Source organism: Sebastes fasciatus, chromosome 2, assembly GCF_043250625.1.
Source record: "Sebastes fasciatus isolate fSebFas1 chromosome 2, fSebFas1.pri, whole genome shotgun sequence".
In the NCBI taxonomy this organism is placed as follows: domain Eukaryota; kingdom Metazoa; phylum Chordata; class Actinopteri; order Perciformes; family Sebastidae; genus Sebastes; species Sebastes fasciatus.
This window is the reverse complement of record NC_133796.1, coordinates 34,498,296-34,514,302: the sequence shown is the minus strand read 5'-3', so window position 1 is coordinate 34,514,302 and position 16,007 is coordinate 34,498,296. Positions and strand designations below refer to the sequence as shown.

The following is a 16,007-nucleotide window of genomic DNA, read 5'->3' as shown; positions in this document are numbered from 1 at the left end:
ACTATCTTTATAAAGAGCTATCATTTTCAATATCATGTACAATATTACTTTTACTGCACTGGTTTACTTATTTTACTAAATTGATCTTACTCTTATTGTTATTCCATTAGGCACTGGTGTTAGTATTACTTCTTATACACTTTATATTTTTAGTCCTGTTTCTATTCTTATGTTGTAACTTTTCTTTCTTAGTTTACTAAATGTATCTTACTCTTATTGCTATTCTATTTTGCACTGTTATAAATATGACTTCTTGTACATTTTATATTTATTACTATTATTTGATTTTTATTCTTATGTTGTAATTTTGAGCAATCTCTGGCAAAATACTTTCCTTTGGGATTAATACATTTCTATATTATCTTAACAATTTTATTTGTTAACACATGTAGTTAAAGACAGAATGAGTAGGATTTGTCGTTTGTGGTTTGTAAACACAACATTCAAAGTTGGCCCGTCCTCCCCGCCACGTGCCCCCCTGATCGCAGTTAGGTTTAGAGTGCTCGCCAGCAGCTGAGAGCCAACCACGGATTCACTCTCGTTTTGGAACGATGCTTTGTACGCTTGGCATTTTTTCAGCACTGTCATCATTTTCGTAGCTTCCTCGTGGATGCGTGCTTACAATCTGGCCCCTAGTCGCTATGTTTTTATAGAGGTTGATGCCCAGAAACGTCCCAAACACAGCAAAATAAGAAAATGCAGGCAGAGGGCAGCGTCTCTGCAGATAAAGCCACATACCTCTAGTGGGTCATAAGTGATGATTGAGAGGGATTATTTTGGTATCAGTCTATACATTGATTTTTTAGGACAATCCTACTCATTCTGCCTTTAAAGAGAACCTATTAAGCTTTTGTGGGTTTTTTTGTGCCCTTTCCTTCAGTGATATATAGTTTTTTGTCCATGTAAAAGTTCTTTAAAGTTACAAAGTCCAAAGTCCACGCCAAAGGGAGTTACTCTCCCCCACAGAAACACTGCTCCTGAACTGCCTGAAACGCCTCGATTGAAGTCCCACCTTTTCTTCCGTAACGTGGTGATATCACCACGTAACACATTTGCATAAAGGCTAGTTTGGCACAGGTGAAAAGAGGTGCTGCTGCAGCAAAGCCGGTATGATAAAAGTAAAGTTTTTTTGAACATTAAATCATGTAAACATGTTCTAGTAGAAACCAAAAACACAAGTATATACAAATACCTGAAAATTAGCACAATAGGTCCTCTTTAAAAGGATTTAAAATCTTACTATTTATGTGGTTACAAACTACACAGAGGTATCATATGGTGACTGGTAATAATTGGTCCGTTCCTTTTATCTGAGTGGTGGGGTTGAAAGGGAAAGGACAATGCAGCCCTGTGGATCTGATATCTGCGTTTCCACAGCAACGCATATTAAATTACGTGGAGGCTTACAGGTGGTGGACTTTAAACAGAGGTGGAGGGACAGGTGACGTAGACCACAGGAAACTCTCTTCTTCCTGGAAAGAGACAAGGCAACCGCAACAATGGTAAGAGCAAGAAATTATTTCCATTCAGCCTTTTTGTCATGTTTTTTCTTATGTAACCGTTTTTTTTTGTGTATACTTACATACCTGCCAAGTGACATCATACTGTTGTCACCTTGCAGGCTAAATTCTTCACACCAGTTCAAATCAATGGTAAGAGTATTCTACAGCACCACAGGTTATTTTCTACCTATTATTTAATGATGTTTGAAATGTGCTATTTGCCAATCTGTCTTTTCCATAACTACTGTTCTTTATCTTTTAATAATCAATACATGTTGAAAAAGGAAATAAGGAAGCACATTAGGAACAAAGGTCGACCTTGTTCAGTCTCATTAGTTCCTGTGAAGTAATGCCAATGTGTTTCTAAGTTAACCTGCTGTATGATGGATAAACTATGCTGAAAATGTCCCTTACTAAATAATACAATGAAATTAATGCTGATTTAATCCAGTACTTTTTCCATTTCCCTTGCAGAGTTCAAGGAGTGCTTCTCCTTGTATGACAAGAAGCAAAAGGGCAAGATTGTTGTTAAAGATCTGATCACAGTTATGCGCTGCCTGGGTACAAGCCCCACGTTCGGTGAAATTGAAAGACATCTACAGGTTCACAAAATCGGTAAAGTACAACAAATCTAATTTGTTTGTGGGCCAGTCAAACTTCTTCAGGGTGACGGTGGTTTAAGAGGTCAAACCGGTGGAGGTGGAGTTTGTTTTGAACTGTGTTTACTTGTCTATGGTTATTTTGGGTGGTGCTTATAGAGAACTCTAATTGTTCTTGTTGAATATATGGCTGCAGCTAACCATTATTTTCATTGTCGATTAATCTGTTTAGTATTATTGTTTGTATTTTTTATCGATTAATAGTGAAAAATGTTGATCAGTGTTTCCCAAAGCCCAAGATGACGTCCTCAAATGTCTTGTTTTGTCCACAACTCAAAGATATTCAGTTTACTGTCATAGACGCATAAAGAAAACAGAAAATATTCACATTTAAGAAGATGGGAATTGGGGAAGTTTTTCTTAAAAAAAATTACTGAAACTGATTGAATATCAAAAATAATTGGCAATTAATTTAATAGTTGACAACTGGGACTGTCAAAACTTTTGAAGATGGCTGAAGATCGATTGCGTTAATGCATTAGAAATTAGTGGCGTTAAAATGAATTTGCATTAATGCATTATTATTGCATTAATTTCACATTCCTTTTGACAACTAATCTATTAATCGTAGCAGCTCTATAAATATACGTCCATTTCTTTCATTATATACATTACTATTATTTTTTTTTTTGTAAAATCTTGAGCTCATGGCTTTTATAATGCAATTATATATATATTTTTTTAAATGACCAAGTGGCCTATAAACACCGACGAAACCTGCTGTTTTGCTTGTAAAAAAACAAAAAAATGGAGAAGGTATAGGAAGAGCAACAAGAAAAAATTTACAATTCCAATATTCGTATTCCCAAGTGCCCCTTAGTCAAATTAATTGCACGTTAAATATAACTCTTTCATTATTATTTGTCACAGACCTAATATTTGTGTTACATTCCCGTTCAGAAAAGACAGGTGAGCTGGACTTCTCTACGTTTCTGACGATGATGCACAGACAGATGCAACAAGAAGACCCCAAGACAGAAATCCTGGAGGCCTTGAGGATGACGGACAAACAGAAGAAAGGGTACATCCAGGCCTCTGAGCTCCGGGCCAAGCTCACCATGCTGGGGGAGAAACTCACACATAAAGAAGGTAAAGTACATGTTGAGTCTAATAAATGAGCAAGATGAAAAGACTAGAGGAAGCTGCTGAGTGTTGATACAAAGCTACAGCAAAAACCTTTGTAATCAATATAAGGTTATTACACTTTAACCCACAGTGAACACATGGATGTACAGTTTGATTCGGAGTTACAGTGCAGTCAATGTTTGTAAATGTTTGGACAGTTTATTTGACTCTGTAATAAAAACACACTGGATTTGAAATCAAACTATGAGGTTAAATTTGAAGGTATTAACACCAACAACCAATGAACCATGTTGAATTTGTAGCGCTTTACATACCGACACAAACTCAACCATTTTTACTGTATCAATTTAGAGATACTTTCAAGTAAAAGTCCCATATTTGTACATTGAAATAGCTACATATATACATATTGCCCCAGAATTCCTGACAATGACTGATATATTTGACATCGGGACATCTCTGACTACATACAGACGTAGGCAAAGTTGTTGGTACCCTTCCGTTAAAGAAAGAAAAACCCACAATGGTCACTGAAATAACTTGAAACTGACAAAAGTAATAATAAATAAAAATTCACTGAAAATTAACTAATGAAAATCAGATATTGTTTTTGAATTATGGTTCAGCAGAATCATTTAAAAAAACAAACTAATGAAACTGGCCTAGACAAAAATGATGGTACCCTTAACTTAATATTTTGTTGCACAACCTTTTGAGGCAATCACTGCAATCAAGTGATTTCTGTAACTCTCAATGAGACTTCTGCACCTGTCGACAGGTATGTTGGCCCACTCCTCGTGAGCAAACTGCTCCAGCTGTCTCAGGTTTGAAGGGTGCCTTCTCCAGACTGCATGTTTCAGCTCCTTCCACAGATGTTCAATAGGATTTAGATCCGGGCTCATAGAAGGCCACTTCAGAATAGTCCAATGTTTTGTTCTTAGCCATTCTTGGGTGTTTTTAGCTGTGTTTTGGGTCATTATCCTGTTTGAGGACCCATGACCTGCAACTGAGACCAAGCTTTCTGACACTGGGCAGCACATTTCGCTCCAGAATGCCTTGATAGTCTTGAGATTTCATTGCACCCTGCACAGATTCAAGACACCCTGTGCCAGATGCAGCAAAGCAGCCCCATAACATAACCGAGCCTCCTCCATGTTTCACATTAGGTACAGTGTTCTTTTCTTTGGATGCTTCATCTCTTCGTCTGTGAACATAGAGCTGATGTGACTTGCCAAAAAGCTCCAGTTTTGTCTCATCTGTCCAAAGGACATTCTCCCAGAAGCTTTGTGGCTTGTCAATATGCATTTTGGCAAATTCCAGTCTCGCTTTTTTATGATTTAGTGTCCTCCTCGGTTGTCTTCCATTAAGTCCACTTTGGCTCAAACAGTGACGGATGGTGCGATCTGACACTGATGTACCTTGACCTTGGAGTTCACCTCTAATCTCTTTGGAAGTTGTTCTGGGCTCTTTGGTTACCATTCGTATTATCCGTCTCTTCAATATGTCATCAATTTTCCTCTTGCGGCCACGTCCAGGGAGGTTGGCTACAGTCCCGTGGACCTTAAACTTCTGAATAATATGTGCAACTGTAGTCACAGGAACATCAAGCTGCTTGGAGATGGTCTTATAGCCTTTACCTTTAACATGCTTGTCTGTAATGTTCTTTCTGATCTCCTGAGACAACTCTCTCCTTAGCTTTCTGTGGTCCATGTTCAGTGTGGTACACACCATGACACCAAACAGCACAGTGACTACTTTTCACCCTTTAAATAGGCAGACTGACTGATTACAAGTTTGAAGACACCTGTGATGCTAATTACAGGACACACCTTAGTTTAACATGTCCCTATGGTCACATTATTTTACATCTTTTCTAGGGGTACCATCATTTTTGTCCAGGCCAGTTTCATTAGTTTGTTTTTTAAAATGATTCTGTTGAACCAAAATTCAAAAACAATATCTGATTTTCATTAGTTAATTTTCAGTACATTTTTATTTATTATTACTTTTGTCAGTTTCAAGTTATTTCAGTGACCATTGTGGTTTTTTCTCTCTTTAACGGAAGGGTACCAACAACTTTGCCTACGTCTGTACATACTAAAAATCTAACATTTTTACGGTATTAATTTAGATATTTTCCAAAGTAAACGTCCCTAGAAGTGTATGATTCAACTTCTTTCCATGGTCTAGTGTTAAAAAAGTTCATAAAAATCGCAATAAACGGTATTATTACGCAACTTTATAGAATACTTAATTTTGATTGGTCAATTACGGCGTTCTACGACCTGTTATTTCTTTATAGCAGACCGTTGCTATGTAAAACAGGCCGTTGCTATGGGCGCAGTTCAGATGTCGGACTCTGGAGGACCGTTTGTGTGTCAAATTATTGATTTAAGTAAGTAGCCGTGTAATAAGCAGGATAATGTACAGATGGCCGGTCATTGTTGTGAAATAAACCCCTTCAGGGCCCTGTCGGGGGTTATTTCACAACAAAGACCGGCTCACTGTACATTATCCCTTACATATTGAATCACAATACATATTGAAGTATCGTAGTAGAAAAATAGTTAAACTTTTAAGTTTTACATTGTACATTTTAATAATTATTTACTTTACAAAATTAGGTTAGTTGACTTAAATATGTTGATGTAATCAATTTCCACCAAAGTTTTGAGTATTTTGAATTTATTCAGTTTTATAGTGTAAGAACACTGTTCATCCGATACGAATGTGAACACCCCAAAATACCCTTCAACTTATTGTCAGTCATTGTTTAATTCAAAATCCAGTGGAGAATCAAAGTAATGAATAACAACTCTGTCCTAATGCTTTGTGACTGCAGTGAATGCCAAACATCAAGGGGTAAAGACAGATTGATAAAGAGGGGTTGGGGATTTGGAGTTTGTTTTGGAGAGGACTGTAACAGATGTTTGTACCCATGAGATGAGAAAAATCAATACACATTTCAGTCAAAAGACTGGCTTCCAGCCCGGCCTGTCTCTACCGCTCTCCCCCTCCTCACCTGACAATAATCACAAAGAGTGCTTTCCTTTCATGTGTCACATTCACTACTTCCTTCTGTGGCACTGTAAAACCCAACAGAGAAAAACAATCCACCGTCACTCTGACTACAGAGAGTCTGACTTTAGACTGCAGCTCATTATCTCCCTGGGAATCACAAGCTGCTTCCTTAAAGGGTACCTTTGTGATTTTTCAATTAAGACCCTATTTTCCAAAGTTTTTGTGTCAAACTGACTAATGGGGACAACAATTTCTGAAATTGGTCCAGTATTAGAGGGAGAATTAGAGGTAAGTAGTAGAGGGAGAGCGCTGTAGATGGCAGCTGCTCACAGGCTGCATTATGGTGCTACTATGTTTATTTTTCCCATGAGAGACTGAGTGTTATTATAAGTGTCTGACATTATGGAAAGAGTCTCGCTCAAGGAGAAGTCTCGTTCTGAAATCTGTGGAGGTGATGTGTTTCCGGAAGACAACGGTGAAATAGTGGAATACATCCAGTGCCAGCCGCGCAGCATTTGTTGTGTTGGAGTACAAAAAGCGTAGCTTAGTGTTATCTAAAAGATTTCCAATGTCATGGCTGAATATTTAGATGATTTCAACAATGCAGATGAGGTCTTTGAATTCATTGGCCACCCGTATTTATTTGAGCCAGGGTATACAGATATTCAGATTTCACAGCGAGACTACCTCCTTGAGTGGGACTTGGACACAACGACAGACTGGAAAGAGATCTCTCTGGTTGCTCTGTGTGCTCAACCGTAAGGCAATTTGTCAGGTGCTCTTAGGAAACGGGGGGAAAAAAATCAGGATGGACAGGAAGGCAATCCAGGCACTCCAAAATCCATAAACAAGTTGCAACGAGGAAGGAAATATATTAAAAAGCCTTTATTGTAGTGGCTAAATCATTAAAAAGTCAACATGTTTCGACCTCTTCGTCAGGTTTAAAAGGAAACAGACAAAGCAGATGTGGCCTCATCTTCAGTATATGGTATCATCAACCAATGGGAGGCAATCACATGGAAAAATATACAAGTTTTTTTCTCATAAATCTATGACTTCTCAGAAACATTACCCACCTCCCCGCTTTTTATTTTTATTTTTTTTTACCTACAATGGCATAATACATAATCGTAGTGAAGTACAAGTAGCTCAGAATTGTATTTAAGTACAGTGCATGAGTATCTCCTTAGCTACTTTCCACCCCTGTGTTAAACATCCCGAGCAATATTAATAATAATAACAGGTTTATAGTACATTTTGGTTCCCTGAAAAAAAGTTGTTCATGTTAAATAATTGAATTCACCACTAAGAAACATTTGTGGGCCTTTAAATTGAGTAGAAATCACCAATAATAAAGGTGAAACATTTTGGTTTTGCTAATGATAACTCCAGGAATAACAGTCTGGCTCAGCACACAGGTTATGGTTGTTGTTGGCAGCTCTAAACTTTGAAGGAGGTTGTCAGACAGTCAAAAACTCCCACAGGTAAAGAACACCAGAGACTCTAACCCCACACAGTTCTGAATAATCGTTGCAGACAAATTCATTTTCAGGCAGCGCTCTTTCTTGTCAATACCACTTACAAAGCTGTTTTCTCTGTCTTCCTTTTCGTCTAGTGGATGAACTCTTCAAAGAGGCCAACGTCAAGTCAAACGGGACCGTCAACTATGAAGAGTTCACCCACATGGTGACGCTGCCACCTGTCGATTACTGATCTTTCAGCCATGATGGGGAAGTGACTTTACAGACACTGAACCTGATGGTTGAAGTGTGCAGATATCTCAATTGTCAGACATTTGATATTTGTGAACATCAAGTGAAACATAAGTGACTTGTAATTTGTATTTTTTTTCAAAAGTTTTATTTCGTAGTATAAAGCACAGTATATAAATATCCATATGTAATAATAACACATCACTGATTAATACATGAATAACATTTTCTCAGAAACATGTAATTGTTGTATGACCTATTAACAGTTCATTTAACTGGAGTTTATAGTGAGATATTTTTAAGAGATTGTAGTTAGCCAACTGATTGCTTTGTAAAATGTGTTTAGTAGCTATTATTAGCCACTCGGCTAGAGTCTGGATTTTGTGCTTGGAAACCAACATAATCATTAAAATGTACAAATATGAACAACAGAAAAGATACAGAAACAATCACTCCAAAAATTTAGAAAAAGGTAACGGCTTGCATAATCCCTGCAGTCAACTGTGTTTCATATGTTTCTAAGTGGAATGTGAATTCATCAGCCCATTACAAATCTAATTGACCCTTACAGCCCTCCCCTGATTGTTCAATCAGTTTAACAATCGTAATTGGGCATGGCAGGTGTGTCGAGGTTTGGAGTCTTCTACATTATCTCTGAAAAATAAATTAACAGGTGTGCATGACGAAACTAGTAATTCATTTTTTTGCCCTTTAAAACAAAAAACACCGGAATAAAAGTGTGAGGAATAGAAAGACCTTTTTTTTTTTTTTTTTACAGCAGATATGTGGTTCTAACAGGAAGAGCACAAGTGTAACTGATAACATTAACAATGTCTGCTTCCACCTGGGCTGTTCCTACCAGGACGAGTATATGTCTGCTGTAAACAATGGTCGCGTCTGAAATTCCATACTAACATGCTATTTAGTACGCTAAAACAGTATGTGAGATGTTTTAGTATGTACAAAACCGTAGTACGCAAATTGCGTGACGTCATTCCTAGCTCCGACTTCCGGTTTCCAAGGTAAATGGGATGCGGCATAATAACTGCTAGCCCTACCTATTCACTAAGACTGTCACATCTAATGAGTGTGAGGAGTGTGCTCCCAGATGCTACTATGTCAAAGGTTAGTGGTTTTGTCCTTGCTCTTTACTGGATTTGGGGAGATTTAACAGAGATACATTTACCAAACCCATCTGATCCTCATCCATGAAACCTGTTGTTTGGTAAAAGTGAAACATACTGTCTGTTTGCGTTGCACCTTTAAGCTTTAGCCTCAGTCTTTCTTGCATGAGTTAGCATGGTATCATGTAACTTAGCTCCATCTGTGACCTCAGCTCTCAATACATTACTCTATGATTCAGTCACATAACGTTCCCTACCCAAACCTTAGGGGAAAAATCATAGTTATTATGATTGCAATGAAACAGAAACAGTGAAAAATATTGGAAATAAAGAGTAAAATGAAAAGCTTGACAGGCATAGCAACGGTTACCAAGGAGGGAAGGGCTTATCGTGTGATCAGTTGAATCCTGAGAACTTCAAATGGACGTAATTTTGAGACATCAAACTGAACAAGGCAGCATATGAACGTTACGTTCCCAGCACCTACCTGTAATCTTTTAAAGAAAAATGTACTTTAAAAACACATAAAAAATGTAATATATAAGGCAGGTATCATTTATTTTTAATACACATTAAGAGTAAATTATTACTGCATTATTTCAACTGTGTGAGATGTAACTACACTCCAACTGTAACTTGTTTCCTGTGTTGCTTGCTTGAGGAAAGCGTGTACGTCAATGAAAAGGTTTTGCAACATGAGAAATCAGAATACTTTCAACAAATGCCTTATATATAAACACAAAGGCACGTTAACGTTCCATTCTTCTAGCAAACAAATGTCTCTGTAAAGCTGCAGCACTGCTTCAGCACTGCTTCAGCAGCTATTTTGACAGGATGATATATAGCCTAAAGGCACCTTAACTCAGCTTAAAGGAATAATTCACCAACAGAATGAGCCGTATATCTGTCTATCAATTACTCACCCTGTGTTATTTTGAATTCTTGAAGAGAACATTGTTTTTCTCGCACGCCTCCGCAGAGAATCAAAGACGGAGGAAATTCTTGATGAAATAAAGTAAACAACAACTGTGTGTAACAACAGTAAAACTGTATCAAAACATCTGTTTACAACTCCCACACAACTTTTATCCAGTTGTTACGGCTGCATGTGTTCCTTGTGCTGTTGTCCCTTTTCCCTCTGCAGCAGCTCTGCCCAGGTGTGCTGCGTTGCTCAGCGAGGTGCACCTGGCCTGGGAAGGAAATGCTTAAAAGCTCCTGTGGCAGCAGCAGAAGGGAGAGAGGGAACAGCTGGTCTCGCTGCCTCTCAGCCTAGGATTTGGTGTTGTTGTCTTGTTTGTAGATCTTTGTAAATAAATCTAATGGATTTGAGAGTTTTAAAGGTGTCTTCTGTGGTTGATTTGGGTCAGTGGTGGAGTGTTGTTTTCCCCATAGGGCGTGCAAGAATTCAAGGTAACACGGGGGTGTAATTGATTTGAAAATGATAATTTGTTGTTGAAGTATTCCTTTAAAGAATTGATTGTTTTGTTCAATATAGCAAAAAGGTTTTCCTTCCTTTGACATTAGCACACAGCTGCGTGGGCTGGACTGCATTGATAAGTCTGAAGTGCCTTTCAATGCGGAAAAGACTCTGAATTGCAGACGGCATACCGTACGTGTCAGTGCTAACAATGATTGTGAATGCAGGAACGAGCAGAAAAGATGAAAGAGTGTCAATAAGAGTTCAGTTCCTAAACTAAAAAAACACATTCGCAAAAGTATAAAATAATATATTTATAGCTAATTCCTTAATACACCGAGCTAAACCTAATGTGATATGACACTGACTTAGCGAGTCCCTCCATTTTCAATAATTTCACAATCACTTAAAAAAAATACATGTATTCTAAAATGCTGAATTTGACTCACATTAACTCAAATGATCCAATATTCAAGTAGATAAGGCACTGGGCCTGCCAATACCTGACCCAAACTGTTCGGAGCCTGTGTGGCTTCTAGCACCGAGTATTTCCTGCAGCTCCACTACATTGTTTTTACATTTTACTTTGTGACTTTATAAAAAATTGCGTGTGTGACATAACATAGCTGTTACTAATACAGCTACTTCAAAAAGGCTTTTTATAAGCTGCTGCGGACATCAAACATACCAACTGACTGTTTCCTAAATCCCCCCCCCGAACAGCGATTGTCCAAATATAGCTTAGCAACCGTAACTAGGCACTGCAGGCCTGTCAAGCTCTGGATCTCTACACACGTTGAAGTGGTGTGAATAGAGTGCTGTAGGATTGAGTCCTAAAACCAAAAGCAATGAGTTAGCCTTTTGGCACTTCCAGTTACCTCATCTGGAAGTCAATGGGTTTTTAGTTAGATGCCTGACATAAGGTCTGTGGTTAACACAAGCTGAAGAGATTTTCAGAAACGTTTTGTTCTACGACATAAAATACGTCAGTAAATACCCCACTGAATATTGAGGCTTTTACGGGTCTTAAAATGAGACTACAGAGGTTGTTCAAATCAAATTACAAGTTGGAAGCGGATGGGGACTTTGAAGTCAAACGTTTGTTTGCCACAGAGTTTATTTTCTGCAATAATCCAAAACCCAAAGGAAAAATCCCGTTGTTTTTTTGTCGAGGGAACCAGTACGATTCTAACATCCTGGCTGGCCTAAAAATAAGTAACTACGGGGGGGAGGGGCTTAGCAAACAGTCAATTATTTATAATTGTCACATGAAGCATTTATGCACCACTTATTTTTTGCTTCATAACACTTGTACCACATTATACGTAAAAAGAGCATTGTGAATTGTACAGGCCTACCTGTCTGTCTTAATCTGCTGCTGTCAATAAAATGAAAGCATTGTACCAACCATAAAGGTTAATGAGTGGTTTATCTACATGTGTAATAATGCATTACATTGATAGGAGAGCCCTTATACAGTATAGCACCACATCTGTTGATTCATAAATTGTCATTCTGGTCAACTTGTATAATATAAAAAGTGCAAACAAATATTTACATTCTCGTTGTTTTGCTGAGAGAGAGAGGCAACGCTTTGTTATATTTCCAATTATTAACCACCACCGGCACAAACATGCAGAGTTTTGGAGTGGAACTAAATCATAATTAGTCTATAGTGGTGAAGACATCAGGAAAGGGCTCAGATTGTTGATGGTGATATACAGTATATTTCATCATCAGTGTTGACCTGCTGTTGATGATGAGTGGTTACTTGGTTGCAGCTCAGTGGCGAGACGTGCGGCTAGAGCGGGAACGCTGGCTGCAGGTTTTGCAGCACTGCGCTCGTACAGTGGGCAAGTGGCAGCGGCCGAGCCAGCGGAGAGTCTGACAGAAACGAAACGTTAGCCGATCGCGGAGGCAAACTGCTCCTGTGTGGGTGACAGAGAGAGAGAGAGAGAGAGAGAGAGAGAGAGAGAGAGAGAGAGAGAGAGAGAGAGAGAGAGAGAGAGAGAGAGAGAGAGAGAGAGAGAGAGAGAGAGGTGACAAACAGAGGTCAGATATAGAGGACTATTAGAGGTTATTAGAGGACTTCTTTCTGATCAGAGTTTGTAGAAGCTGAAAATGAACACACATGCCTGGTAAAACAAGTGTCTCTGTTCTTTCATTCTGTTGTTTTCTGCATCCTTTTAAAAATTACGGACAACACAACGAGGACACTGCTCAGAGACGGAAAAAAAAATCAAATCAATCAGGACACTCATTATTGTTGGATGTTTTTTTTTTATTTGCTGTTTAGTGCTGCTAAATATAGTTTGACCTTGATTCAGAATTAATAAAGAAAAGCAGTTGCGATGATGAGCAGCTTTGTGACCAACAGAAGTGACGCACACGGCTGTGACACGCTTGTTGTTGCCATGGTTTGTTGCTTAGGAAGTTATTGAAGTCACCTATCCTTCATTATGATGGCATGATTCAGAAATTATAATAATAAGCAAAAAGCTAATGTTAGTTAAACAGCACATATCTGCAATAATATCTGAGTCATGCCATCACAATAATGGATAGTCGTCTTCAATGACTTCATAAGCCACAAATGGCAACAACAAGTGCTGCGTGTCCCAGCCGTGTGCATCACTTTTAAGTGTCCCCTGGTTGTCAAATTGGTGAAGATGTTTCTTCATTTGCTTGTGTTGTGTCTATTTGCATGTGTTTTCTTAATTCGTAATGCGTTGATCTCTCAGGGCCACTCATAGACTATATGAAATATGGATGTAGTCTCCGTGACGTCACCCATAGGTTTCTGAACAGCCGCTCCGGCTGTCGCCATCTTGGCAGTGACAACACAACCTCACTCCCGGCTAATCCAAAAATGGGCAAAGAGGTGGATGGACGGTGTGCTGACGCGGGCCTAGATGACGCAGCAGAGCAGACAGCTAGTTATATAATATATAATAAACAATCTAATCTTATCTAAAAATTCACCCCCCTACAGTTTGCCGCTTGGGGCCAACGTATTCAATAGCTTGAGTTCGACAAATCAAGTGGGTACTTTCCAAAGTCACTGTATTTTCAATAGGAATGCTCTATCTGTGCCAATAGTGACTCTATTAAGAGGACTATCAGCCAGACAGGACTGATCCACATTTAATATAATTTCTTTGTCAATGTCATTATTCATCGTTTCCGCTCTCAGTTACATTAGTTCAGTCACGGTGGGCCACTTACTCAGTTTTAAGCATCACAGCGTTCCTTAGTAACACTTACATAAAATCTTCCCAATAACTTCTATGCAATGAGATTTTAAACGTGGCAAAAAGAGAGCACTGGTATCAAATTGTTACTGAGTATCTGCAGATGCCCCGTGTCGAGACCAAGCTGGATTTGTGCGTCCCTACTTTTACCACAAAATGTCCTGTTTGTGTTACTGTCCCTCCTCTGCAGCTCGGTATGAAATCTCCTTTTTGTGTCCCCCGGATGATACATTCTTGGTTTTCCAAACTCAAACTGCTAAAGCCTCATTTTAATCTAATTCAGCTGAATTATGGAATACATGTTTTCACAGAACAAGGACTGTGGATTTTGTCCCCCATCGCTTACAGTGGATTGCATTATGAAGGGATGTCTTGGTAGCCAGTATGGACCAAAAACTGTTGCTATGTACATGTAGGCATGTAAGTGATGTTTTCAGTAGACTTGAAGAATATGAAACTATCCATTAGTTTCAATTTATATCGGACCTATAACCAATAAATTATTGAGAATTATTACACGGCTTGGTTGAATACTATATTCTGATTGGTCAATCACGGCGTTCTACATCCTATATTTCTTTATAGCAGATCGTTGCTATGGGCGCATGCAGTTCTGATGTCAGACCCTGGAGGACCATTTTTGTGTCAAATTATTGATTTCTTAAGTAGCCGTGTAATAAGCGGGATAATGTGCAGCTAGCGGGTCATAGTTTTGAACTCGCTGCAGATTATCCCTTACTTATTAAATTTTGACAGAGCGTTTATATTTCAACTGGCGCACCTTTTCTAGCATTTACGACACTGGTTTTGCGGCCCAAGAAACTAGTTTTAAACGCATTATAATCTTCTCACGTGATGCTACACGGCCAATGAAATCTGTGCATTCCGATAAGCAGTGCGACTCATGTTAGTGAATGAGATACACACACATGGGAGAGACGAGACAACAGACTACAGTCAAATAAGTGGCATGCTCTTAAAAGAGAAAAGTAGCTTTTCCTCCAGAATGTACAGACTCTTACATGTTCATTCTTCCTACGGGCAGCTAAAAACAGGCATTTCTCATATGTTCAGAGACCATGGCAATTATTTAAAGTGGGAACGTCTTTTTTTAAGTGGAGTACATCAACTATATACGATATTTCACCCAGCCCTACTTCAGATGATCAATAACCACAACAACAGAAACTATTCTCCTGCAGAAGTGGACGTCCGTATTTTTCTATCCCACTTTAACAGGCTTTGTACGTGATCAAATTGCCAAGAAAGAGCTTACAGCATCTAATCTATTTTTTAACCAGGTTGTTGGTGGGCTTTTCCACAAATGTACATCGAATAGACAACCTACTGTGATTACAAAACAAAGACATTTGTGTACGCAGGTTTGTATCTGTGAACCAGATCACACATTCTGACTATCTCCTGCCTGGTCTTTGAAATTACAGCAGTTCTCACAGCAGAAGCATGAAATTGAAAACACAGTCCAGACAGCGATTTGAGCGTGGGCTGTCATTGAATCGTCACACTTCATCAGACACTCACTGTTTCAGAGTCTCATATTGCTCTTGTATTACACTCCTTGTCTTCTCATTCAAAGAGCAGCTAACTGGGCAGGAATCAGAAGTCCTTCAGGAATTAAGTTAGTTTTACCACCTGTCCTTGAAAGTTCCCACAAATACTGCTCTGTTGTAACTGTCAAAGTAAGACAACCCACACTTTCCTGCTGTAATCTCAGTTCAGGTGAGTTCAGAGGCAGAGGCGACGGCTGATGGTTTTACCATACAACATAAGTATTACACGTCAGCTAACCTCCTGCAAATTGCAGTTATGTTATGTGCTTTTCAATGTCTCAATGCCAGTGATAGCTGGCATAGCTGTCACTGGCATTGAGGCATTGAAAAGCACATAACATAACTGCAATTTCTGGAGAGAAATATTTTCTTTCTCAAAGTTGTCTGAACACTCAGCTCAAAGTCCTTCAGATCAAGATTAATCTTTACTCATCAGGGTCTTCATAGTCTGCATGTGAAGCTATAACAAGCTTAGACATGAAAACATGGGCAAATAGGGTCCAGGTTGAAAAATAACAAAGTTACCCTTTAAAATTTGCTAAATACGGGATTGGGAGCATTTCTATTGCCTCTCAACATGGCGACGGCGAGGTGGTGGCTTGCAGCTAACAGTGCTAACAGTGCAAACAAAGGTGAAAGTGCTGCAGAGGTAACAGTGTTAACC

At 38.8% G+C, this 16,007-nt stretch overlaps 2 protein-coding genes across 3 annotated transcripts in view; one reads left to right on the top strand and one right to left on the bottom strand.

Annotated features, from left to right (window-relative positions):
* Window positions 1–1,378: 1,378 nt before the first annotated feature.
* calml4a (calmodulin-like 4a) lies at window positions 1,379–8,660 on the top strand. The gene is made up of 5 exons (XM_074622167.1): window positions 1,379–1,502; window positions 1,622–1,652; window positions 1,977–2,117; window positions 3,062–3,250; window positions 7,884–8,660. Exons 1-5 carry the CDS (start codon window positions 1,500–1,502, stop codon window positions 7,979–7,981), a joined length of 462 nt encoding a protein of 153 aa, XP_074478268.1. The 5' UTR covers window positions 1,379–1,499; the 3' UTR covers window positions 7,982–8,660.
* adamts7 (a disintegrin-like and metallopeptidase (reprolysin type) with thrombospondin type 1 motif, 7) overlaps window positions 8,106–16,007 on the bottom strand; it is a 106,034-nt gene continuing 98,132 nt past the window's right edge. For both annotated transcript variants that reach the window (XM_074621750.1, XM_074621757.1), the window contains one exon: window positions 8,106–12,449. In XM_074621750.1, coding sequence (XP_074477851.1) covers window positions 12,304–12,449 — 146 coding nt within the window. In that variant the 3' untranslated portion in view covers window positions 8,106–12,303. The remainder of the gene's footprint in view (window positions 12,450–16,007) is intronic.

Excerpts from the sequence above, each read along its gene's own strand:
- calml4a (XM_074622167.1), top strand. Across the intron at positions 1,653-1,976 it reads CACACCAGTTCAAATCAATG|AGTTCAAGGAGTGCTTCTCC; the intron begins GTAAGAGTATTC and ends TTTCCCTTGCAG. Across the intron at positions 3,251-7,883 it reads GAAACTCACACATAAAGAAG|TGGATGAACTCTTCAAAGAG; the intron begins GTAAAGTACATG and ends CTTTTCGTCTAG.